General features: G+C 41.6%; 1 protein-coding gene across 2 annotated transcripts in view; it reads right to left on the bottom strand.

Annotated features, from left to right (window-relative positions):
* adprs (ADP-ribosylserine hydrolase) overlaps positions 1-27,480 on the bottom strand; it is a 37,386-nt gene that overhangs the window by 8,832 nt on the left and 1,074 nt on the right. Inside the window, exons 1-4 of one of the 2 annotated variants that reach the window (XM_078567084.1) lie at positions 25,297-25,473; positions 25,105-25,201; positions 14,295-14,502; positions 2,853-3,037 (exon numbers count right to left, since the gene is read on the bottom strand). In XM_078567084.1, the coding sequence (XP_078423210.1) occupies positions 2,853-3,037; positions 14,295-14,502; positions 25,105-25,172 (461 nt within the window). In that variant the 5' untranslated portion in view covers positions 25,173-25,201; positions 25,297-25,473. Of the gene's footprint in view, positions 1-2,852; positions 3,038-14,294; positions 14,503-25,104; positions 25,202-25,296; positions 25,474-27,480 lie in introns of those variants that run through there. The other variant, XM_078567083.1, reaches the window with a different exon arrangement.

Below are 27,480 nucleotides of genomic sequence, written 5' to 3'. Positions count from 1 at the left end.
TTTGTAAAAATGTTACTTTGTGTACTTAAATTTCATCCCAGTTCACTATATTCCTGGTGACAGAAGGATCAATGAAGACCCTACCCCCGCACACATTGCACCATCTCGCCCCACAACACACATACATACACTGGCCTCTTTCCAATCCCTCCATAACCAGCAGACTGGCCTTTTCAACAGCCTTACAGCAACTGAGCCACCTGGAGCACCACAGGCCCCTCATGACCAGGTCATAGTGACTGAAAGTTGGCAATAAATATTGGTGACAATCCACAGGCTTTTGCTTCCAGCAAATGCTGGGATGTGCAATATTTCTGCATTTCGTTTTGGTGATACTTTTCTATGGTTATTGTTGTTTGCTGCTGTAATTCAACAAGCAGAGAACAAAGTGGTGGTGTTCAAAAAACCCGCATCAATTCACTACAACCAACCTAGGCTCTGACTCAACTGCTCCCTCCTCCACCCCAACCCCCGCCATGCCGACTGAAACAGACAGCTCCATCGAGTGGCCAGCAGCACAGTGCATCCTCCTGGCAGGATGAGTGACAGCAGTTGGGTTCAGGCTGGCATGAGGCTAATTGGCAACAACCACTTCCACCCTCATAAGAACATAAACAGGAGAAGTAGTGCTATTCAGACTCTCAAGCCTGCCCTACCAGTCAATAAGATCATGGCATATCTAACAAGGCCTTAACTCCACTTTGCTGCCTGCTCCCATAACCCTAGATGCCCTTGACTATCAAAAAATCTGTTTAACTCAACCTTGAATATATTCAATGACCTAGCCTCCACTGTTCACTGGGGGAGAGAATTCCAAAAACCTCAGAAGAAATTCCTCATTTCCATCTTACATGGGAGACCCCTTATTTTGAAACTGTGCCCCCTAGTTCTAGATTCTCATGAGGGGAAACATCTACCCTGCCAAGCTACCTCAGAATCTTGTATATTTCAATAAGATCACCTCTCAGGTCTTCTAAACTCCAATGATAGTATAGGTCAACCTGCACAACCTTTCCCCATAAGACTACCTCTTCATCCCAGGAATCAGCCTTGTGAATCTTCTCTGAACTGCCTCCAATGCAAGTATGCCCCTCAAGGTGTCCAAAACTGTACACAGTACTCTAGATGTGGTCTCATTAATGCTCTGTAGCAAGACTCCCCTACTTTAATATTCCATTCCCATTAAGGCCAACATTCGCTTGCCTTCTTAGTTACTTACTGTACCTGCATGCTGACTTTGAGATTATGTACGTGAACACCCGGTCCTTCTGTACTGCAGCATTCTGCAGTCTGTCTCCATTTAAATAATACTCTGCTTTTCTATTCTTTCTGCCAAAGTTGACAACCTCACACTTTCCCACAATTTACTCCATCTGCCAAATTTTTGCTCACTCACTTAACCTAACCATATCCTTTTGCAGATTTTTGTAGCCACATGAGGGTACATGTGCTCACTAGGAGAGAATAGCAGATTAAGTTTTTGGCTGGTTTCTAAACTAATGTGCAAGTTAGTAGAAAGAATGGGAAAACAAGAATTAAACATCTATAGAAGGTGGTTGACCTGCTGAGTGCTAACAGCACTTAATTACTGGTGGAGATTTTCTGGGCGAAGACTCTCTCCACCTGGCATTGGCCTCTGAAGTGGCTTCAGCCAAGTGGAGGGGGGAGGTCAGGAAGAAAATTAAAAGCGTGGAATTCCATTATCCAATATTGTGGAAATTTTTCATCCTTGAACTGTGCTTTTTAACCTACATCAAAATGTCAGTCTTTCTCCTAGTTAGGAATAGACCAAGGACAGCAATGCACTGAATGATAGGTTTCTGGAGACTGAGGTCATCAAAAACTAACTCAGGTCACATACCAAGAAAGATTGCAACAGTTCCCTTGTGCGTAATCTCGAACAATTCTTAATATTGCACTAAAGGGCAGGTAGCTGGCTGAAGCAACAATAAACAAAGCTCCTCAAATTAACTTTTAACTTAAAATCTATGCATTATGTAATCCAGATAACACTCATAAAAAGCAGTGCCTGGGAACTGTCTGAATGATTGGGGGTTGCCATTTAGATTGTGTTAAAATCCCTTGATCAACTTTTAGTGATTTTATTACATTTTTTGAATTTAGCTGCATTTTTTGCTGACCAAATTTTCCACCCTTTTAACACCTGGAACAAAAAGGGTTTTAAAAAGTCCTTAATGTACAGTTTAATATACAAATTAGGAGTTCCAGGTTTGATTCCCAGTCTGTGCAGAGCTAAGCAAACTCAGGTTTAATAGAACAGTACAGCACAGAAGGGAGGCCATTTAGCCCAGAGTCTGCGCCAGTGGAACAGCAAGGTGGGTTGCTACAATTGACTAAGATCTTCTGGGATAGAAGAGAAAAATCAGTAATGTTTCATGAACACTATAAAGTAAATTGGGACAAACACACACTTCCCTCTGAATTCCAATAGCTTGCCAATAGTCACTGTCTAGGCTTATATATGGAAGAATTCAGTTTAATGAAGTATAGGAAGATGCAAAGGGTGGGGTGGGAGGTGTAATGGGTGTCAAAAGCAGAAAAGGCTTAAAAAAGATCTTTCTGAAGAAAATTTGTTAGTTGACAGAAAACTGAAAACTACAGATTGTATCACAGTAATAAATTTCTGCCACTTTATTTTACAGCCTTTAGTGGCAGAAAACAATAGATCTGTACTTTATCTTAGATCCTAGATATTCAATGCCATTCAACTAGGATCTATTTACAAGGTCAACCTTTGAATATATGTTGACAAGATTGTAAGAATTTCATCTGAAGTTATCCAGAAAAATGAAGCATTTAGCCACAAGAGGCCACCCTAGACCTGTACTCACTCTTTTGCATCTGACAGAGATTTTTCATCGTTCTCAACCAACTGCATTTCTCCAATGAGCTGATCCAAGTACTTGTCTTTCTGCAACTCTCCCTGCAAAGCATGATGAACAGCAAGGGCTTGCAGGATAGCACCGTTGTAACCCAGTGAGGAAGCATGTGTCACTTCAGCATTTTTCTTTGCAAACTGTCCCAAAACAAAACAATCACATTAAAGTCAGCATAGGGAGATTATTACAACCTGTTTTTATTTAACTGAAGAAGCCTAATCTACAGAATTGTATTTTGAATGAAAAGAAAGAGAGAGTTGATCTTGTGTTAATTAATCACTGGTTAAAATAGTTGTATGCTTCCTTTTGATAGCTAAAAAAAACTGAATAGTTATTTGTTCCCAGCACTAACTTTCAACACCTCTTTCAAATGAGCAACAATTAATTGAAACGTAATCTTCCACAACTACCATAACCCTTGGAACACCACAGAGGTATCTTTTCAAAAACAGTGCAAACTTGCAGCTGGGTGTGCCAAAAAATTTTTTTTTTTTTTTTGCAGCACTCAAGTTCAGCACTTGGAGAAAAAAAAAGTTCAAAAGTTGCTTTAGCTGAATTTCTGACACAAATTAACTCAGTCTTTCACAGCATTGAGAAGTTATTTTAGGTTAGGGTATATTATTCAAACATAAACCTCAATGAAATGATATTGAATTGGCTTAGAAAAAGCAGAGTGTGGGATTAGTTTTTAATTTGAATAAGTGCTAATTTTAATAGTATTGGAATATTATGTAACAAAACGACTTCTGACAGCTGAATAACATACTAAAGATTCTTTCATGTCATTGCCCATGAGCTGAAAGGCCAAAAATAAAGAGAGCCTTAAACTCATTGAAGCTGCAAAAACCACTATGCTTCAAACTCAAACTAGAACGACACAATGTTCTGGAAAGGGACTCATGCTTTCTACCTTTAGCATACTTGGTAGCATTCATTTGCCACTTTCACATTACCGAACACCTAAAATTCCCAAGAAAAAAATATCAGAGCGGCATCCTAAGGGTTACACCAAGGATGGTATTTCTATCCAGTCTATATGTTGTGTCATCACCAGACTTACACCCTTATTTTTAAATCTTTTTCTAGGGATATTTCACTGCAACTGCTGTAATAGTATGGATCGGCTAGTAAAATATTAATACAACAAACCAGTGGATCTCTCAAGGAGTCATTCATTGCATGTCAGAGGGCAGGAGTATTATATCGAGTAATGCTCATTATTTGGCTGCCAAGAGTTCTATTGCTTTAAGTCAGAAGATTTAATTCCTGTAGAATCCTAAAGTCAATTAGTAATTAATTGTCCAAAGAATTACGAGGGCAATTAGGTATTCTCTCTTGCTAGGGATGTTTGTTTGTAATTTGGAAGTGATTAGCCTTCTCTTTGATATTTTATAACGCAATGTAAAAATTTACATGCGAGACAAACTGGAACAAGCAGGGTGGCACAGTATCTCAATACTTCTATATCTGATGGCATTAGGAATGTCCAAGACACTGCCTGTAGCCAGTAGGCAATGAGCTTGTATTATCCACCCCTTGAAATCCTGACTTGCATATTTTTGTGTGTCTTAAATTAAGCTATTAACATTGGGAACTTGATAAGGGTTGCAACAAGTTATTAACATATTCACTTTTTTAAGATTGGATATTTTAGATTTTGTGCATTCAATCCTTTTCACAGAACCTTTAGTGCAGGAGGCCATTTGGCCTATCAAGTCTGCACTGGCTCTCAAAGAGCATTCTACTTAGCCCCATTATCCTGCCTTATCCCTGTAACCTTGCACACTCTTCAGGTCGCCATCGAATTCCTTTTTGAATAACTCAATCGAACCTGCCTCCACCATGCTCTTCGGAAGTTGGTTCCAGACTCCAACCACCCTCTGGGTGAAAAAATAGCTTTTCCTGACATCACTTTTACTCTTTTTGCCAATTATTTTGAACCCATGCCCTCTAGTTCTAGATGCTCCCTTGAGTGGGAAGAGTTTCACAATATTTACCCTGTCTATGCCTCTCAGGATCTTGAACTACCAAGTCTCCTCACAGCCCTCTTCTCTAAGGGAAAAAAAAGAGTCCCAACCTCTCCACTCTATCTTCATAGCTACTGTTCTTCATCCCTGGAATCATTCTTGTGAATCTCCTCTGGATTCTCTCAAATGCCTTCACATCCTTCCTCAAGTATGGCACCCAGAACTGGACACAGCACTCCAAATGAGGCCTAACTACTGTCTTATACAAGTTCAACATGACCTCCTTACTCTTATACTCAGTGCCCCTATTAATAAAGCATATAGTGTCTTAGGCTTTATTAACTACTCCCTCAACTTGTCCTATCATCTTCAATGGCTTATAAACATATACACCAAAGTCCCTCTGTTCCTGTGCCTCCTTTAGGGAGTTTTTCTGTATTTTATACTACTATCTCACCATATTCTTCCTGCCAAAATGAATCACCTCACACTTCTCTGCACTGAGCATCATCTGCCACTTGTCTGCCCAATCCACCAACACGTCTATGTCCTTTTGAAGTTTAAGACTATCCTCACCACAGCTGACAATATTTCCAATTTTCATATTATCTGTCAAGTTTGATATTCATGCCCTAAACACTACATTCCAGGGCATTAATATATATCAGCAACAGCAATGGTCCCAACACTGATCCTTGGGGAACTCTACCACAAACCTGCCTCCAATCTGAAAAATATCTATTAACCACCACTGTTTCCTGTCACTCAGCCAATTTCTTATCCAAGTGCCTTTTTTAAAAAAAATATTCATTCACGGGATGTGGGTGTTGCTGGCTGTGCCAGCATTTATTGCCCATCCCTAGTTGTCCTTGATAAAGTGGTGGTGAGCTGCCTTCTTGAACCACTGTAGTCCATGTGGTGTAGGTACACCTACAGTGCTGTTAGGGATGGAGTTCCAGGATTTTGACCCAGCGACACTGAAGGAACGGCGATACATTTCCAAGTCAGGATGGTGAGTGGTTTGGAGGGGAACTTGGTGTCCCCATCTATCTGTTGCCCTTGTCCTTCTAAATAATAGTGGTCGTGGGTTTGGAAGATGCTGTCTAAAGGAGCCTTGGTGAATTCCTGCAGTGCATAGTGTAGGTGGTACACACTGCTGCTACTATGCGTCAGTGGTGGAAGCAGTGAATGTTTGTGGATGAGATGCCCATCAAGTTGACTGCTTTGCCCTGGACGGTGTCAAGCTTCTTGAGTGTTGTGGGAGCTACACTCATCCAGGCAAGTGGGGAACATTCCATCACATTCCTGACTTGTGCCTTGTAGATGGTGGACAGGCTTTGGGGAATCAGGTGGTGTGTTACTCATCACATGATTCTTAGCCTCTGACCTGCTCTTGTAGCCACAGTATTTATATGGCTAGTCCAGTTCAGTTCCTGGTCAATGGTAAACCCCAGGATGTTGATAGTGGGGGATTCAGTGATGGTAATGCCATTGAGCATCATGGGGCAATGGTTGGATTCTCTCTTGTTATAGACTGTCATTGCCTGACGCTTGTGTGGCACAAAATGTTACTTGCCACTTGTCAGCCCAAGCCTGGATATTGTCCAGGTCTTGCTGCTTTTGGGCATGGACTGCTTCAGTATCTGAGTTGCAAATGGTGAACATTTGTTTGCTGATGATTTCACATCCCCACTTCTGACCTTATGATGGATGGAAGGTCATTGATGTAGCAGCTGAAGATGGTTTGAGCAACTCCTGCAGTGATATCCTACAGCTGAGATGACTGACCTCCAATAACCACAATCATATCTTCCTTTGTGCTAGGTATGACTCCAACCAGCGGAGAGTTTCACCCCACCTCTCCCTAGATTTCCATTGACTCCAGTTTTGCAAGGGCTCCTTGATGCCACACTCAGTCAAATGCGGCCTTGATGTCAAGGGCAGTCACTCTCACCTCACCTTGGGAGTTTAGCTCTTCTGTCCATGTTTGAACCAAGACTGTAATAAGGTCAGAAGCTGAGCGGCCCTGGCAGAACCCAAACTGGGTGTCAGTGAGCAGGTTATTGCTAAGCAAGTGCCACTTGATAGCACTGTTGATGACCCCTTTCATTACTGATGATCGAGAGTAGACGGTTGGGGCAGCAATTGGCCAGGTTGGAATTGTCCTGTGTGTGTATACAGGACATACCTGGTGTCATGAAGCTATTAAAGTATATAATTCTTTAGTCTGCGGGTCTGTTTTAATTGGATTAAAGCCAGCTAGTCTGGGTGCTTTGATGGATACTAGTTTTGACATGGAAGACAGATAGCGTGTATTTGCGTTTTTTGAATAGAGCATTCAGAAGTGGGGTGAAAACTTGACATCTATCTAGCATATACCAAGCCATATGATTATATTACTAATAAAACTGGTACTATGAAAGGGGTTTCATTGTTAAAAGGTGAAGTTCAAAGAGGTTGTTGATACAATGAGAATTATCATTCAGTGGGGCTGGTAGGTATAATTTCAGTAGTTTTCAGGTATACAGGGCAGAGGCAATGTAAGATCAAAAGGCAGCTGCAAGCCTCCAACTGGCTCCACAGTGAAAAGAACCTCATTTTGAATTCGTACGGTGAAAATGCTTTGTCTGGTGTTTGGTTAAGTCTGTCGTTTGCTATTGCCTTAATGGAGATTAGTTTGGGCATTGGTTAAAAGCTATGATAGTAGTAATTTGTAGCTGTGTATATATTTTAACCTGTGTAAATTAATAAAATGTTTCAATTAGTTTAATGCAAAGCCTCAAGAACTGATGGCCTGATTCCGGAATTTAAGGTCGCATCTCAAACATAACACTTAAAATTATAGGTTATGACAGTTGTTTAAAGTTTCCCTCTGGGATTTTTAAATAACTCCACTTTACCAGTCACAACACCTGGGCAATTTTGCACATAGCCAGGTAGATGCCAGTGTCGTAGCTGTACTAGAACAGCTTGGCTAGGGGCACAGCGAGTTCTGGAGCACAAGTCTTCAGTACTATTGCTGGAATATTGTCAGGGCCCATAACCTTTGCAGTATCTAGCACCTTCAGCTATTTCTTAATATCATGTGGAGTGAATCAAATTGGCAGAAGACTGGCATCTGTGATGCTGGGGACCTCCGGGGGAGGCAGAGATGCCTCCAGAAGATCCACTTGGCACTTCTGGCTGAAGATTGTAGCCATTGTTTCAGTCTTATCTTTTGCACGACTGTGCTGGGCTCCTCTATCATTGAGGATGGGGATATTTGTGCAGCCTCCTCCTCCAGCGAGTTGTTTAATTGTCCACCACCATTCACGGCTGGATATGGCAGGACTGCAGAGCTTAGATCTGATCTGTTGGTTGTGGGAGCACTTAGCGCTGTCCATCACTTGCTGCTTGTGCTGTTTGGCACGCAAGTAGTCCTGTGTTATAGCTTCACCAGGTTGACACCTCATTTTTAAGTATGCCTGGTGCTGCTCCTGGCAAGCTCTCCTGCATTCTTCATTGAACAAGGGTTGATCCCCTAGCTTGATGGTAATGGTAGAATGGGGGATATGCCAGGCCATGAGGTTACTGATTGTATCGAGTACAATTCTGCTACTGCTAATGGCCAGACTTGAGTTGTTAGATCTGTTCGACATCTATCACATTTAGCACAATGGTAGTGCCACACAACACAATGGAGGTATCCTCAATGTGAAGGCAGGATTTTGTCTCCACGACTATGCTGTGACCCATCTGCAGCAGACAGGTTCATGCGGCCGAGGTCAAGTATGTTTTTCCCTCACCATCTGCCGCAGACGCAGTATAGCAGCTATGTCCTTTAGGACTTGGCCAGCTAGATCAGTAGTGGTGCTACCATGCCACTCTTGATGATGGACATTGAAGACCCCACCCAGAGTACATTCTGCACCCTTGCCACCCTCAGTGCTTCCAAGTGGTGTTCAACATGGAGGAGCACCGATTCATCAGCTGAGGGAGGGCGGTACGTGGTAATCAGCAGGAGGTTTCCTTGTCCATTCTTGACCTGATGCCATGAGGCTTCATGGGGTCCAGAGTCGATGTTGAGGATGCCCAGGGCAACTCCCTCCCAACTGTATACCACTGTGCCACCACCTCCTGCCGGTGGGACAGGACATAGCAGGGATGGTGATGGTGGTGTCTGGGACATTGTCTGTAAGATATGATTCCGTAAGGATGACTGTCAGGCTGTTGCTTGACTCGTCTGAGTCAGCTCCCCGAATTTTGGCACTAGTAAAGATGACTTTGCTGAGTCAACAGGGCTGAGATTGCTGTTGTCGTTTCTGGTGCCTAGGACAATGCCAGGTCCGGTTTCATTCCTTTTTTGTGACTTTGTAGCAGTTTGATACAACTGAGTGGCTTGCTAGGCCATTTCATAGGGTATTTAAAAATCAACCACATTGCTGTGGGTCTGGAATCACATGTAGGCCAGACCAGGTAAGGACAACAGTTTTCCTTCCCGAAAGGACATTAGTGAACCAGATGGGTTTTTACAACAATTGTTTCACGGTCATCATTCAAATTTTAGTTCCAGAGTTTTATTGAATTCAAACTCCAACATCTGCCATGGTGGGATCCAAACCCAGGTTCCCAGGGCATTACCCTGGGTCTCTGGATTATTAGTCCAGTGACAATACCAATACATCACAACCTTCCCATCTCTTCCCTTTTATTCCATAATCTAGAATTTTACTCAAGTCTGTGGCGCCGTATCAAATGCCTTTTGAAAATCCATATACACCACTTCCACAGCGTTGCTCTTATCAAACTTCTGTTACTTCCTCAAAAAACTCCAACAAGTTAGTTAAACATGATTTTCCCTTAATGAATCCATGCCTGGCTTTCCTTAATTATTCCTGCACTTGTCTGAGTGACTATTGATTCTGTCCCGAACAATAGTTTCCAGATGTTTCACTACCACTGTAGTCAGACTGACTTGCATCCCTTTTTGAACAAAGGTGTAACATTTGCAATTCTCCAGTCCTCTGGCACCACCTGTTTCTAAGGAAGGCTGGAAGATCATTCATGCCTCTGCAATTTCTACTCTCACTTCCCTCAGTACCCTTGGACTTATCTCATCCAGTCCTGGCACCTTATCAATTTTAAGTAAAGATAGTCTTCCTAAAACCTCCTCTCTCGAATGTAAATTCTTCTAGCATACCAGTTGCCTCCTCTCTCAATTCAACCTGGGTAGCACGATCTTCCTTTGTAAAGTACTTGTTGAAGACCTCCACGTGCAAGTCCCCTTTCTTATCCCTAATTGGCCCTATTCTTTCTTTTACCACCCTTTTATTATTTAAAATGCTTAAAGAAAACCTTGGGCTCCCTTTTATATTAGCTGCCAGTCTCTTTTCATGCTCTCTCCTTGCTTTTATTAGATTTTTCATTTCTCCTCTGGCCTTTCTATATTCAGCCTGATACTCCATTGTATTTTCTACCTGACATGTCATACACACACTTCTTCCTTTTCATCTTCACCTCTATCTCTGTCACCATCCAGGGTGCTCTGGACTTACCATACCTTGACATTGGGCTACTTCAAAGGACAGGCATTGTTCAGTCACCTTTTCTGCCTACACTTGATTCAAGCTTACATAGCTTAGATGATTCTCATTCCATCGAAGTTGGCTTTCCCCAAATTAATTATCCCTGCTCTGGAATGTTCCTTGTCCTTTTTCCACAGCCAACCTAAACCTTATGATACGATGGTCACTGTCCCCTAGAGGCTCTCCCACTGATATTTGATCCACTTGGGCCAACTCATTCTACAGAACCAGGTCCAACAGTGCCTTCCCTCAGTGGACCAGAAACATATTGCTGCAGAAAATTATCTTGAACACATTCCAGGAACTTGCTCCTCTTGTCCCTTTGCACTATTCCAGACCCAGTCTATATTTGGATAATTGAAGTCTCCTATTAAAATTACTCTAATTCTTGCACCTCTAATTTATTTGCAGATTTGTTTCTCTACATCCCTTCCACTAGCTGGTGTTCTATACACTACACCAGTCAATGTTATTGCACCTTTTTCATTCCTAACATCTAGCAAGAGAGATTTTGTCCTTGACCCCTCTCTCTCTCCAGTACTGTAATTTCATCTTGTATTAATACTGCTACTGCCCGCCCTTTTCTTCCTTTCCTGTCTCTCCTGAATATTCCTGGGTACAAAGTATTTAATACCCAGTCCTGCCCTTCTTTGAGCAAGGTCTGTTATAGCAATATCATAACTGCATTTGTCAATCTGTGCCTGTAGTTCACCAATCTTATTAACCACACTGTGCATTCACATACATGCACATTAACCCTGATTTAGGCATTTTTATTTTCCCCTTACTCTGACCACATCTAATGACTTATTGCCTACTCGAATTTTATCAAACTTTCCAAGTATTCCATCTGCCTTGATACTGCACTCTGATATATTAATACTTCTCTACTTCCCACTGTGAGTTCCTCTCCACTCAACTCTGAATTCGTCCTCAGTCTAGTTTAAACCCTTCTCAACAGCACTAGCAAGTCTCCCCACAAGGACATTAGTCCCAGTCCTGATAAGGAGTAACCCATACTTCTTTACAGGTCCCACCTGTCCCAGAACCAGTCCCAAAGCCTCAGAAATCTAAAGCCCTCTCTCCTACTCCATTTCTCCAGCCCCATGTTGAACTGCTCAATCTTCCTATTCTTATGCTCACTAGCATGTGGCACTGGGAGTAATCCTGAGATTACTGCTCAAGGTCCTAATTTTTAATTCCCTTCCTAAATCCCTAAAATCTGCTTTCAGGACCTCATCCTTTTTCCTACTTATGTCATTGGTCCCAACGTGGACCATGACCTCTGGCTATTCACCGTCCCCCAAAAGAATATCCTGGAGTCGCTCTGACATCCTTGATCCTTGCACCAGGGAGGCAACACACCAACCTGGAGTCATGTCTACGGCCACAGAAACAGCTGCCTGCTCCCCTAACTATAGAATCCCCTACCACAATAGCTCTTCCTCCTCCCCTCCTGTGCAGCTGAGCCACTCGTGGTGCCACGAACTTGGTTCTTGCTACAGTCCTCTGAGGAATCATCTCATTCACCAGTATCCAAAGTGGAAAAACTATTAGAGGGCAAAATAGCCTCAGGGGGTCCCTGCACTGCCTGCCTGTTTCTCTTAGATACTCTGGCAGCCACACATTCCCTCTGCCAGCGTACATCTTAGCTGTGGTGTGACCACCTCTCTAAACGCGCTATCCACAATCCTCAGCCTTGCAGCTACATCAGTGACTCCAACTGCTACTCGAGTTCTGCAGCCCGGAGCTCAAGTTTCTGTAGATGGTGACATTTCCTGCAGATGTAGTCAATCTGCCTGATTTCGCACATCTTGCAGGATGCACATTCCACATGGCCAAGCTGCACCTTCATACCTTAAACTTTATATAAAGTGTTTACTACAGTATGGTATAATATAATAACTTACCTGTCACTCACCAATTGTCTCCTGTGCCGAGTCCAGAAAGACCTATACTTCCTGTGATGTCAAACAGATTTTATCTGTAAACTCTCGCCACTTATATGGGCTCTATGTTGTTTAGCTAGCTTAATCAATTACTTTCTGAATTAACTTAGAATAATTCTCATATACCATAGTCTTTCCCCCCACTCCGTGCACCAAATTCCTAAGTGAACCTAATTCATTACTCACTCGGTCTCCATCTCACTCAGGTGTAGTTGCCCATCTCCTCGTACCCCTTACTGATCCTTTTTCAGTTGACTCCTTTGTTATAACCCTCTGATTGTTGTGAATTTCTGACACCTGTTGCAGGCCCAGGTATAAAACAATGCTGCCAATGTATCAGGGTGTGTTCTGTCCTTTTATCGCTATCATCCATGGCAAGGCTGATTTAAAGGAAAGTACATTATTCAGACCATCATGAGGTCGTGAAAAACGCTATATTTCTTCCCTCGACTTGTTTAGGAATCTGCTGGACTCTCATCAGCCTTTGCTCCATTGTTTGGAGTCTACATATATGCAGTATATTCAAGCAGATAAAATACTGAAGGTGAAATGCTGTCTTTGTTGTTCAGTTCCGAATGACTTATAGCTTATGAATCTGCAGCTGACTCACTTTGCACTAAACTGGTTGACCTCATTCCAGGATTGGACGTGTAGGTTTTGTACAGACTCATGGGCTGGCTCTATATTTCTCCCCGAGAACTTCCAATAGTCCCAGTCCCAAAGGCATTTTACTGTTGAAATGCCCATTTTAAATACAGTAACTTTTTTTTTAAATGTATTTAAATGGGTAAAACATCAATGTCAACATTTTGGGGGTCATTTTCTTGTAAAACAAAAATAAGGGTTACTATTTACAAGCTCTTCTTGTATTGCTACGCATGAGAATTTCAAAGTAGAAAGATTACATTTTATGATGATTTCTATATTTTTGTAATAGTCCCCGATTGTCCATTTACATTGAAGAAACCACTGTTTTTATTTAGGTTTCGAGTAACCAATCAAAAATACTTCTGTCAGGAGGGAGATCCTAAAACTTCCCAGACTCTTAACTGCAGATGTGTTCCTCTCCTCATACCCTCTGCTCACTACAGCTGCAGTGCCTCTAACTCACTATTAGCAATGACACACCAAATCCACTATTATATAAATAAAAGTATAGATTGGCTCACCTCTGTCACATACCAGAGGTCACAATTCATTACAAACGTAAACCAGCTTTGAAATTAAGAGAGCCGCTAGCCTGAAACATGGAAGTTTAAAGTACCTCCCAATCTGAAATTAGAAGATCTGAAGGTGTTTCTCATTTTCAAATTCTAGGGTAGTGTTTACTTAATAGTAATTAGACTTATGACCTGAAAGCTCCATCTTATATTAGTACTTTGGGCATTACATGAAATAATGCTCCTGGCCTTCAAAAACAGACCACCATCTGACTTACCATAAGCAATGCCCCAGGTGATCCACTAGTATAGATAAACTCTGGCAAGTGAACAAAAACATAAATGTACAATTAGCACAAGGTTAATTATAAAGGCCAGCCAAAGGAGCTTCATTCCTTTCCTGCTGCTGCCATCCCATCATACATGGCTTCCATAATTGTCTCAACCCCATTATATATTATAGGCTGATTGACTAGATCAGAAGATTGTCAATAGTAAGCCAAGACAAAAGCATAGTGGCCAAGTGAACAAACAGGGCTTCCTTTTCTTAGAGGTTGGGGAAGAGCATCCAGTGGTGATAGAGAAATAATCGTAAAAATGTTTAAACGATGAATTATTCTGCCCAAAGAGGGTGGGCCATTGATTCTAAAGGGGTAGAAGGTGGAAGGAAGAGAAGAGGAGAAAGAAAGCAAATCAATAATAAAATCTGTCTTATTTGAACAAAAGTAAATTACACAAGCTCCATTAGTCTGACCTTTTTAACATCCTGAATATCTGGATATGCCAGTGCAATAGGGGCGATCCTCATGGCACCTCCATTTCCATAGGAGCCCTTTCCCTTAAACTGTTCCCTTGCTGGTTTAAACACATCATTACAGTTTGGACTTAGAAGCTTCTTAAATACACGCATGACACCACTTCCATACCCTCGATTTGGCTGTGCTTTGTATTCCTCAGCAAACCTAAGGTGGTAAAGAAAAAGTATATTTTTGTTCTTTCATAAACTTTAAACAGTATAACATACAGATGATTAAAATCAAACATGTAGTTGAAAACTATTACACTCATCAGAAAAAAACACTTTTTTGTATCTAGAACAAGTTTATCAGCACTGGCAATGGTACACTGTTCTCAGTTTGGTCACCAGTATGCACTTCGCTAAAACAGTGAATGCTCCCCATAATGCTGTACTCCAAAAGCATTCACCTTATAGTGTTACATCAGACAGTAGAAATGCCAAAGGCAATCTTGTAACTAATCTGTCAATAGAAACTAAAACTTTTCTTAGAAGTAGTTTGCCCTAGGTACCAGGATTGAAAATGATGAGCAGGTTCCACCACAAGTACTTTTGCTGATTCCATCTTTCATCTAGCCACAATTGGATTGAATGGTTAATCTATTCACAGATGTCAGAAATCCACTTTTGTTATTGCTGACTTATATGGAACATGTCCCACCACTAGAGAGAATGGTAGCCATAATGACTAATGAGTGTTTGATCTTCATACTAACTGTATGAGCAAGATACACACATGCAGCTGCTCTAAAGTCACATTCTTGACTTAAGCAATAGTCAGAACACAGAACTAGACCATTTAGTCGAAATCTGTATTTACACTTCACGAGCAAATAACTCTAATCAGATTTACTGTCCTGTTCCCAAATGCCTTCATCTATTTTCCCCTAATCCACCTACTTAATCTAATCTTGAATATTGGCAGTTTCTGCTGCAACCACCAACTTTAGAAGTGACTTCTACAACCTTGTAACAATGTAAAGAAATTTCTCTTGCCCCATCTCCCAAATATCTTACATCTGTGGTTCTTTGTTCTAGATTCCTCAAGAACTGAAAACAGTTTATTCACCCTTTTCCATCCTTTCATAACTTCAATCTGTCACGTCACCTGTAATTTGCATTATGCGAAACAATTGGCCCCAATTTTTCAGATCTGCCTTCATAGTTTTATTTCTTCATGCTAGGTAGCAACCTAATGAATCTACAACAATACTACCTAAAGCTTGGCATCCTTTCTATAGTGTGAAATCTAACAGGGCATATTATACTGAGATCTTAAGGATTTTTTAAGCTCATCACTGATTGCCTCTTGGCTTTTTGTTCTATATCTAATGATTTCATATTTATTTATCCTTTTTACACCCTTCATAACCCAATATACTGCCCCTAATATGCTGTAAATACGAACCCCCAAATTGCTTTGCTCTTCCACAATATCAGGCTTATTTCAATTCAAAGCATAATTACTTTTATTTACAGTTCTATTTTTGCCATATTTTAGCCCATTCCCCCCCAATGATCCTGTGCAGTTTCCTTTGATCTTCGAAAGAATTTGCTATACCTATGTTGGTATCATTACAAATGTTGACATTACTCACTCTAGATCTGTATCCAAATCATTGAAATGCAGAATTCACAGAAGTGGCCCCAGAACAGAACCTTGAACATTGCCAACCACTCAGAAAAATTGATTTAACTCTGCTTTCTAGTAAGGAACTTTTCATACTACATGCTGTCCCACTCAATTCAATAGCCTTTAACCTTCTCTTGTAATATCCTGGATCATACCTTATCATGTACCACACATTCACTGCAATTCCCCTATTTATAACGTCTATTAATTCTTCAATGAGGTCTTTCCAAGTGTGATCATCCCTTTTGAAAGCAGCTGCCTGCTGCTAACTATTTTTTTCCTTTATCAAGATGCAAGGCAATTGCATCTTTAACATGTACCAAATCATTGATGTTAAAAATTAACTGGCCATATTAACTCAGGCTCTCTCAAAAATACGTACCAAATAAACCATTCCTCAGCCCTCTGACATATATCCACACTCAAAGCCCTGAAATATAATTTCCTTTCTCATCTCCCTCAGTGCCATAATACATATCCTGCTGGGCCTCGGAACTGTCCCTTCTCTAGTGATTAACCAACAGACACAAAATTTTCCCTTTTCCGTATCACTTAGACTTTCAGAATTGAACTCCCCGCCAATATCCTTCACTTAATGATTAATTCAAGTACTTAAATATTTCTGCCATTTTCTGATCTACAAATTGACAATAACTCCCCCCATCCCCCGCAAAAACACACCTTCCTGAATCCCATCTCTCTATTGGCAATTATCTTTTTACTGACATATTTGTAAAATATTGGTTTTTTTTAATGCTTCCTGAATTTGCTCTCATTCACTTAGCTTCCCAAATTACTGAACACAGTGGGACTGGGAGTCTGAAATGCATTTGTTTCAATGCGAGAAGTATAACAAGCAAGGCAGATGAGTTTAGAGTTTGGATTAGTACTTGGGACTATGATGTTATTGCTATTACAGAGACTTGGTTGAAGGATGGACAGGATTAGCAGATAAACATTCCAGGATTTAGATGTTTCAGGCAGGATAGGGAGGGATGTAGAAGAGGTGGGGGAGTTGCACTGCTGGCTAAGGGGAATATCACAGCTGTATGACAGGAGGACACCTCGGTGGGCTCGTGCAGCGAGGCAATATGGGTAGAGCTCTGGAATAGGAAGGGTGCAGTCACAATGTTGGGGGTTTACTATAGGCCTCCCAATTGCCAGCGGGAGGTTGAGGAACAGCTATGTAGACAGATTTTGGAAAGATGTAAAAGCAATAGGGTTGTTGTGGTGGGAGATTTTAACTTTCCCTATATTGACTGGGTATCACTTAGTGCTAGGGGTTTGGATGGTGCACAATTTGTAAGGTGCATCCAGGAGGGCTTCCTGAGACAATATGTAGATAGTCCAACTAGGTAAGGGGCAATACTGGATCTGGTATTAGGGAATGAACCCAGCCAGGTGGTCGAAGTTTCAGTAGGGGAGCATTTCGGGAAAAGTGACCATAATTCAGTAAGTTTCAAGGTACTGGTGGATAAGGATAACAGGAGTCCTCGGGTTAAGTTGCTTAATTGGGGGAAGGCTAATTATAACAATATTAGGCAGGAACTGAGGAATCTAGACTGGAGGTGGATGTTTGAGGGCAAATCAACAACTGACATGTTGGGGGGTGGGGGGAGCTTTCAAATGTCAGTTGATAAGAATTCAGGACCAGCATGTTTCTGCTAGGATGAAGGATAAGCATGGCAAGTTTCAGGAACCTTGGATAACGAAGGATATTGTGAGATTAGTCAAAAAGAAAAGGGAAGCATTCGTAAGGGCTAGAAGGCTGGGAACAGATGAAACCCGTGGAGAATATAAAGAAAGTAGGAAGAAACTTAAGCAAGGAGTCAGGAGGGCCAAAAGGGATCATGAAAAGTCACTGGCAACCAGGATTAAGGAAAATCCCAAGGCCTTTTATACATATGTAAAAAGCAAGAGGGTAGCCAGGGAAAGGGTAGGCCCACTCAGGGACAGAGGTGGGAATCTGTGGAGCCAGAGGAAATGGGAGAGATACTAAATGAATACTTCTCATTAGTATTCACCAAAGAGAAGGACTTAGCAGTCGATTTGTCTAGGGATGAGTGTGTAGATAGCCTGGATCATGTTGAGATCAAAAAAGAGGTGTTAGGCATCTTGAAGAATATTAAGGTGGATAAGTCCTCAGGGCCAGATGGGATCTACCCCAGAGTACTGAGGGAGGCAAGGGAGGAGATTGCTGGGGCCTTGACAGAAATTTTTGTATCTTCTCTGGCTACGGTTGAGGTCCCAAAGGGCTGGAGAATGGCCAATGTTATTCCATTGTTTAAGAAGGGTAGCAGGGATAATCCAGGAAATTACAGGCCGGTGAGCCTTAAATCAGTGGTAGGGAAATTATTGGAGAAGATTCTTTGTGACAGGATTTACTACCATTTGGAAGCAAATGGGCATATTAGTGAGAGGCAGCATGGTTTTGTGAAGGGGAGGTCATGTCTCACAAACTTGATCGAGTTTTTCGAGGAAGTGACAAACATGATCGACAATGGAAGGGCAGTGGATGTTATATACATGGATTTCAGTAAGGCCTTCGACAAGGTCCCTCATGGCAGACTGGTACAGAAGGTAAAGTCGCACGGGATCAGAGGTGAGCTGGCAAGATGGATACAGAATTGGCTTGGTCATAGAAGACAGAGGGTAGCAGTGGAAGGGTGCTTTTCTGAATGGAGAGCTGTGACTAGTGGAGTTCCACAGAGATCAGTGCTGGGACCTTTGCTGTTTGTAGTATACATAAATGATTTGGAGGAAAATGTAACTGGGCTAATTAGTAAGTTTGCAGACAGTGAAGAGGATTGTCAAAGGATACAACGGGACATAGATCGATTGGAGACTTGGGCAGAGAAATGGCAGATGGAGTATAATCCGGACAAATGCAAGGTTAATGCATTTTGGAAGGTCTAATACAGGCAGGAATTATACAATAATTGGCAGAACCCTTAAGTGCATTGACGGGCAGAGGGATCTGGGCGTACAGGTCCACAGGTCACAAAGTGGTAACGCAGGTGGATAAGTTGGTCAGGAAGGCATATGGCATGCGTGCCTTCATTGGCAAGGGTATTGAGTATAAAAGCTGAGAAGTCATGCTGCAGCTGTATAGAACCTTGGTTAGGCCACACTTGGAATATTGCGTGCAATTTTGGTCGCCACATTACCAGAAGGATATGGAGGCATTGGAAAGGGTGCAGAGGAGGTTTACCAGATGCTGCCTGGTCTGGAGGTTATTAGCTATGAGGAGAGGTTGGAGAAACTCGGTTTGTTCTCACTAGAGCGACGGAGATTGAGGGGCGACTTAATAGAAGTTTACAAAATTATGAGTGGCATGGACAGAGTAGATAGTCAGAAGCTTTTTCCCAGGGTGGAAGAGTCAATTACTCGGGGACATAGATTTAAGGTGAGAGGAGAAAACTATAGAGGAGATGTGCAGGGAAAGTTTTTTTTACGCAGAGGGTAGTGAGTGTCTGGAATTTGCTGCCAGAGGAGGTGGTGGAAGCAGGTACGATAGTGGTGTTTAAGAGGCAGCTTGACAAATACATGAATAGGATGGGAATAGAGGGATAAGGACCCCAGAAGTGCAAAATGTTTTAGTTGACGGGGCAATATGATCGGCGCAGGCTTGGAGGGCTGAAGGGCCTGTTCCTATGCTGTACTTTTCTTTGTTCTTTATTCTTATCCTCTATTTTCTGCTTTCATTTTTTTATTTTTATAGCCCTTATACATTGACCGCTTCAACTAAAATTAGTTTCTAACCTCTGTCCATGGAATTGCAGTTTTTTTTTTAAATTGAGAATTTTAACTTTACTTTTAAATTCTGTACCTCCCTAATCCTTTTTTTTAAAATTTAATATAAAATACTCTGCCGTTGCTCTACAATCAAAGTGCCAATCTTGCCTTCCACCTGCCAAGGGTTCTCTCAGAAAGCAAAAGCTTCAAATCTGTGAGCCTGCATTAGGTGCTCCTGTTCTAACTATCCTTCCTGCCTTTCCCTACCCTCAAAGTCACCCATTTTCCTTCCTCATCTCGCATAAGTGTGATTATTCTCACAAACTCACATGGCAAAAACTGCTCTCCTTCCCAGTGATGCCAGGTGGTCACCTTCTCAAATTATGAAATTTTGAGCTTGAGCAATGAGCGCTGGTGAAACTTTCCATGGGCATGTTTGCCCGAGTCAACACCTAGTGTTAAAAACTCCATCTTGCAGGAAGAACACATCACTGTCTCTTCCTCTACTGACTGGTTGAGGTTTAGTTTGTTCTACTTTAGCCTATAAAGCTTATCATCATGTCCTTCCAACTCTGCATCTGAAATTCCCATTTTAGAAGTTCTTATTTAGTCTGCTCTCATTTCACTCCATTGCCAACTCACAATGACATGCTTGTGGCGCGAGCTGAAGTTCAGCAACAAGACAACCAATTTATATTATGGAAAGCAGTACCACAATATAAATGGGGTACAAGAAATTCTTCTCCTAATTTTTCTTTTGCAGCGCGCAGACAATTTATGTGCACGACCCCTTTAATTTTTTTGTACGGCCGTGCACGCACAGTAATTTAAAGGCATCAACTTGTGCACAGCCTATGTAATGACTTCCAGGCTGCTGCGCGGCCACACAATTTAGAAGAAACAAATGCCCCCAAGCTTCCTGTTACTTGTCATTTCAATTCTCCACTGCACATACTCAGATATTCTTAAACATGGCCTGCTACAGTATTCCAAATACAAGCTTGAGGAACTGCACCTCATCATACGACTTGGTATTCTACGGTCTCTAGACTCAATACTGAGTTCAGCAATTTTAAAATCATACCTCGGCCTCCATCTTATTCTGTGCTTTTTTTCTTGCTGGTTTGGTCGTGTCTCATTTCTTTATCCTTTCATGTTGCATTCAGACAGCTGCTATGTAGCCATTCACACCTTGTCCTCTGCCCAAACTTAATAAATTTCTATCTTTCTTCAGTTCTGATGAAAGGTCATTGACCTAAAACATTGTTTCTCTCTGCAGATGCTGTCTGACCGCAGTATTTCCAGCATTTTTTGATTTTATTTCAGATTCCCAGCATCCATAGTATTTTGCTTTTGTATTGGTCATGTATTTTTGTCCAATTAAATGCAGTAGTCTTACACTCTGGAATTGTACTACTGGAAACTGAGTTAACCCTGCACAAAATTTATTTCTCAAGAGACAATTCTAATTTGCAGAGAGTCTTCATCACATCCCTCCCACAAAACCAGATCCCAGGAATGACTGGGCTGCACACTATAATCCACAGTACCACTAAGTTCCCTATAAATATTAATGCCAACTGATTTACTTTCTCATGGTTGCCTCAGTACAATGCTGATGGCAGGTCTCTCCTTTTTCCCAAGTTATTCACAAACGTGGTGACAATGCAAGATATTTAGCTGCATTCAACACTGCAGTAAGATACTCTAATCAAAGTACATCTTAAAGCAAGCTGTCCTTCTTTGCTGACCTCACTGTGATTTGGTGGATATAAGGCAGCGTGAACCAACTTCATTGTATGTCACTCAGATTGAGTAAGGGAACAACTTACATCACTGATGCCAAGAGGATATCTAAGACATGCCTCAATCAGTAACAACAACCAAAACAAGGAAATGGAGTGGGACTTGGAAAGGACAAATAGACCAGGATGAGTTCTTTTGAGGTGTGATGGCAGTTTTGAAGGGGAGATGGCAAATGCCTATGAAAAAGGTACAACTGTGTAAACCAGCATAGGGGCCAGGAATTCATGTTAAAACGGGTGGGAATTCAGAGCAAGAGTTGGGCAAGAGCCTGGAATGGTCTCCATCCTCCAAGATGATCCTGAAACAACAGATATTTTTAACAAAGAACAGCAAACACAGCAACACAATCTAATGGCTGATGAATAAACCACAAGCTTTTTTACCCAAAAGGTGGTGACGGTCTGGAATGCACTGCCTGGGAGGGTGGTGGAGGCGGGTTGCCTCACATCCTTTAAAAAGTACCCAGATGAGCACTTGGCACATCATAACATTCAAGGCTATGGGCCAAGTGCTGGTAAGTGGGATTAGGTAGGTAGGTCAGGTGTTTTTCACGTGTCGTTGTAGAATCGATGGGCCGAAGGGCCTCTTCTACACTGTGATTCTGTGAAGCTCTGACTTGGAAGGTTGAAGATGGCAAATTTGCCAGGGGGAACCACGAGGGTTAAGTGGGATGGTGGGGGTTAGTGATTGACTAGATGGACACAAGGATTTTGAAGATAGGGATCAGATAGCTTGATGCATAGAGGGCAAAAAATTCAAGAGTTGGGAATTGGAGAGTGTGTATTGAGAAAGAAATTCAGACTTGCAGTTATTTGATGCCTTGTATGACCTCAGGACATCCCAAAACACTTAACAGCCAATGAAATTCTTTTGAAATGTAGTCATTGTTGCAATGTAGGAAAGTTGAGGGAGGGTTTTGCCCACGTACATATGATGAGAAAAGTGGGACTGAAGGTGGGCTGAATAATTTATGGCAGAAACGACAAATATTAGAGCTCTCGTAGTTCTTTATCAGTGCTCAGACCTTGGTGGGTGACTTGTGCATGCAAAATGAGTTTAATTGAAGACAGGAATGCTCCAAGGTCAGAGGCAGCGGGAAGAATTCAGGTGAAGATTGAAATCACAATGAGAAATGCTCAATTGCGGAGACAGAGGGAAGACAGAAAGGATAGTATTGTATTTCAGTAAGGAAGTCAACTTAAATTTTACGGAGGAGGAAATCAACAGAAATGTGAAAGGAAGAGAAAAATGCATTAATCATTTGGGGATGTTATTGCACCTAATTAAAAACAAAAATCAAGTTTTTTTTAATGATTATATGCCTCACTAAAACCATAAAGAATCTTGAAAAAGATTTCTACCAAAGGTAGTAGAAACAGAATGCTGTACAGGTGATACTTTTGGCTTTGTCCTACACTCCTCAGAATGGCCTGTATATGTCAGTTATTGTGTTACCCTTGCTAGCATGATATAAATCACCAATTGTCTCCTGTGCAACATGCTCCATGTACAGTACTTAATCATTGCCAATAATAGAACACGAGAACCTAGTTCGAAGCCATATAAAAAGTAGGCTATAGTCAGGGGTCTTTTAATTTTAAATGGTTTCTCTACAAAGGAGTCAAAAGCAATGCATATTTACAGACTAAACATCCAGTTGTGTTTTTATCTCCTGGTGGCTTTTTATTCCAAATGCCAAAACAAATAAGGGGAAATTCATTGAATCACCTGCCAAATATTCTCAACAGTATTTTCTCTGGAGGAAAAAGTCTTTAAAACTTCATTTATTCAATAAACCTTTCACTGGTCAACATAGTTAATGCTTGTTTTGCATTATTTTAAAATCAAAAATTTGAAGGAGGATTTAGAAAAGAGAACACAAAGGATACAACTGTGGGTCAGTTCTCTCCTGAGTCAGTAAGTTATGGGTTCAAGTCCCACTCCAGGAACTGGAGTATAAAAATCTGCGCTGACACTCCAGTGCAGTACCAAAGGAAGTGCTGCGCTGTCAGAGCAGCCATCTTCCAGGTGAGACGTCAAACCAAACTGCGCACTCAGATGGAGATAAGGGATGCATTAATTTGAAGAGTGGAGGGGGGTGGGGGGGGGGGGGGGTGGGAGAGAGAGAATCTTGATGTCATGGCCAATATTTATCCCCGAATCACATTGCTTAATTGCTGTTTGTGGGGACTTGCTGTGTATGAATCAGCTGCCGTATTTCCTACATTATAACAGCAATTACACTTAAAGTACGTTAGCCGTGAAGTGATTTGGCACATCGAGGTTGTGAAAGACGCTTTATAAACGCAAGTCTCTCTTTATACAATAGGAGATACAGTGCCTATTATACTTCTAGTCTATGGTTACCTTTTAAATTTATCCTTTCATGGGACATTGGTGTCACAAGCAAGGCCAGCGTTTGTTGCCCATCGGTAAATTGCTCTTGAACTGAGTGGCTTGCTAGGATATTTCAGAGGGCAGTTAAGAGTTGTTGTGGATCTGGAATCACATGTACGCCACTCCAGGTAAAGATGACAGATTCCCTTCCTTAAAAGGCATTAGTGAACCAGATGGGTTTTTAAGGCAAATCAACAATTGTTTTATTGTAACAATTACAGAGACGAGCCTTTAATTCCAGATTTTATGAATTTAAGTTCCACTAGCTGCCATTGCAGGATTTGAACCCATGAGCCCCAGAGCAATTACCTAGGCTTCTGGGTCACACGTCCAGTGACATTATCACTGCACCACTGCCTCTTCAGAGTTTAACTAAAAATTTCAATCAACCCGTTTAAATGCCCAAGTACTGCTCTGCAGAGCAGGCAAATACAGGTTTTTGTTTTCAATCCTCCAAATGCTAATCCATGCAAAATATCACAGTCACTCTTCCCCAACTCATTTTATGCTACTCAGTGTCTTTTCTTCTTTCTTTCCATCCCCACCACCCTTCTCCCTCTTCCACTTCAGGAAGTGGAAACACTGCAGGAAGAGTAAACAAAGTGAACCAGCCAGTCCAGACCCTCCTGCTGCATCTTACTGTGTGCACTTTCAAAGCCAGTTCCAGTAATCTTGATGCATGTTGCTCATTTTTATCCAGCAGCACAAGAAATCCAAGAATAAGACTAAAAAATTACTTTCAAGAGGGAGTCTCACCATCCAAGAAGTGCAACCTAGTATCTTCAGTCTATTAGAGCAAGGTAAAAATATTAACCAAATGCCTGTTTTTGGATGTGATAAATGAGTGAAGGATCTAATCACACTAACTTTGCAACGTCAAAACAGAACTGTAAGTGGCTGTATGGCATGGAAGCACAATAATTACAAATAGATGCAATATGAAGAGACAAAAACTACTTTCCTCAGAGACAAAATGTTTTCCGTTCCATTCCATTATAAATTTCAAAGCTCACAATGTCACTGCAACTGTAACAGACTGATAGGCAATACACCCCCAGCAGTGTTTTGTAGGATATCAGCTAAGAGTTTAGCATATTTACAATGGTTTTTGGGTTCAAATCAGAACACCATGCCACAGGACAACTTAAGATCTCTGCAGTACAGTATTTTATCCCTTTGGATGCAGTAATATGTTACCTTTTAGCCATATCCACTTCGTCAAAGTCTTGTTTGGTTATCAGTGACTGTGCCACACACCTCGTCATTGCTGTATCATCTGAATACACTAAAGAACCTGAAAAATAAATTGATTGTCTAAAGGAACTTGCTGAGAAACTAAAAGACACAGAAATCACACGAATATAACTCTAGCACAAATAAAACACTAACCTCAGAGTACAGTGCCAGTTAGTGCTTGGCCACAACACAAAATGTCCACCACATCCATGTAAATAGCAAATGGGACCTGAAGCATTCTTGCAAGCTGATAAGTACAGGTACAGTGACAAGAAGCCATCCCACTTAGTATATTGTACTGTTAATGAAGCAAAATGGTTAATAACCTGAAATGATAACTCTGCTTCTTTCTCTGCACAGATACTGCCCGACCTGAGTATTTCCAGCTTTGTGTTTCTATTTTAAAACTTTACAATTGTCTGCTCTATACCAATACCAGACAAACATGATGGCAGAGCACACAGTTGGAAAAACTGCAAAGCTGTGCTGCTTGTTTCTTGGAGTCAAGCAGCTAAGCATCTAGGATCAGCCTCTTGTAGCACAGTATTAATGCAGTTTCTGGTCAATGGTGAACTCCAGGATATTGACAGTAGGGGATTCAAAGGTGGTCGTGCCACTAGACGTCAAGGAGAGATGGTCAGACTCTCTTGTTGGAAATGGTCATTGCCATGGCACAAATGTTATTTGCTACTTCTCAACCCAAGCCTTACTGCACCTGGGCATAGACTGCTTCAGAGGAAACACAAGCAGAACCAAACACTGTACAATCATCAACAAACATCCCAGTTTCTGACTTTTATGATGGAAGATAAATTGTTAAATGAAGTTGAAAATGGTTGGGTCTGGGACATTGCCCAAAAGAACTCCTGTAGCAATGTCCTAAATTAAAGACAAGGTCTCCCAACAAGCAAAACCATCTGCCTTGTGCTAGGCCTGACCCCGGCCAGTGGAAAGTTTTCCCCTTGATTCCCACTCACTTCAATTATACTTGATGGCACACTCAGTCAAATGTTGCTTTGTCGTCAAGGGCAGTCACTCTCATTTAACCTCTGCAATTCAGCTCTTGTCTATATTTGGGGCAAGGCTGTAATGAGGTCTGGAATTAAGTGGTCCTGACAGATCCTAAACCAAGGGGATTGGTGAGAAGGTTATTGGTAACTGCCACTTGACAGCAATATTGAAAACATCACCTGTTATTTTGCTGACAATTGAGAGTATGCTGATGGAGTGGTAATTGGCTCAATTGGCTGTGCGCTACTTTTTGTGGATAAGACAGACCTCTGCAATTTCCCACTGTCAGGTCTTGTAACTCTTTCGAGTTATCAACAGTCACAGATTGTAACTCTTTCGAGTACATTCACAGTTCTTGGTTTCCGGGAGTGGGACATGAACCCACAACCTTCTGATTCAAAGGTGAGGGTGCTATGAACTGAGCCACAGCTGACACCTCAGGTCTTGTAGCTGTACTAAAACTGTTTGGCTACAGGCACAATTAGCTCTGGAGGACAGCTCTTCAACACTACAGCTAATACGATGCCAGGGCCCATAGCCTTTGCTGCATCCAGTGCACTCAATCATTTCTTTACATCATGTGGTGTAACCTGAATTGCCTGATCGTGGGAGCCTCAGGGAGAGGTTGAGATTAATCACTCACTCATTACTTCTAGCTGAAGATGGTTGAAACCTTCAGCTTTGTCTTTTGCACTCATACCAGGCTCCTCCATCGTTGAGGTTGGGATGTTGATGGAGCTTCCTCCTTCTGTCAGTTGGTGGTGAACAATTAAACACTCGTGACCAATATTACCTCAATAGAAAGTTTTCACACAGGGCACACACAAATCAGTCCATTTATGTTACCATGCGTGGGTGGCCGTGTGCCTAAATGAACCAGTCGGGCAACCAAAAAAAAAAGCACCTAATCTTTTGATTCGGCACATTACAACCTTCCAGACTCAGCACCAAGTTTGGATCATAGTCTCTGCCCTCAGCTTTTCAAACAGCATCTGTTAGTTATTCTGCCATTCCTTATTACACCTCCTCCAGACCCATCAGTTGTTTCTTTACTTATCCCTTTACCATCATCTTTTGCTGTGCACCATCATCCCTTTCGTCATTTAGTCTCTCCTGCTTTCCAACCTATCAAAGGCCTTTCTTGTTCTTTTGCCCTTCCCTGCCTGTGTTGGTTTAAATCCTATTGCCCATCTAAACCTTTCAAGCTCTGAAAGAAAGGTCATCAACCCAAAACGTTACCTGTTTCTCTCCCGGATGGAGAGAGAATGCCCTAGGTATTCCCAGCATTTGCTGTTTTTGCTTCAGATTTCAGGGATTTTGTCTTTG

Source organism: Cetorhinus maximus, chromosome 21, assembly GCF_964194155.1.
Source record: "Cetorhinus maximus chromosome 21, sCetMax3.hap1.1, whole genome shotgun sequence".
Classification (NCBI taxonomy): domain Eukaryota; kingdom Metazoa; phylum Chordata; class Chondrichthyes; order Lamniformes; family Cetorhinidae; genus Cetorhinus; species Cetorhinus maximus.
The sequence above is the reverse complement of the archived record's forward strand: the minus strand, read 5'-3'. Positions and strand labels throughout refer to the sequence as shown.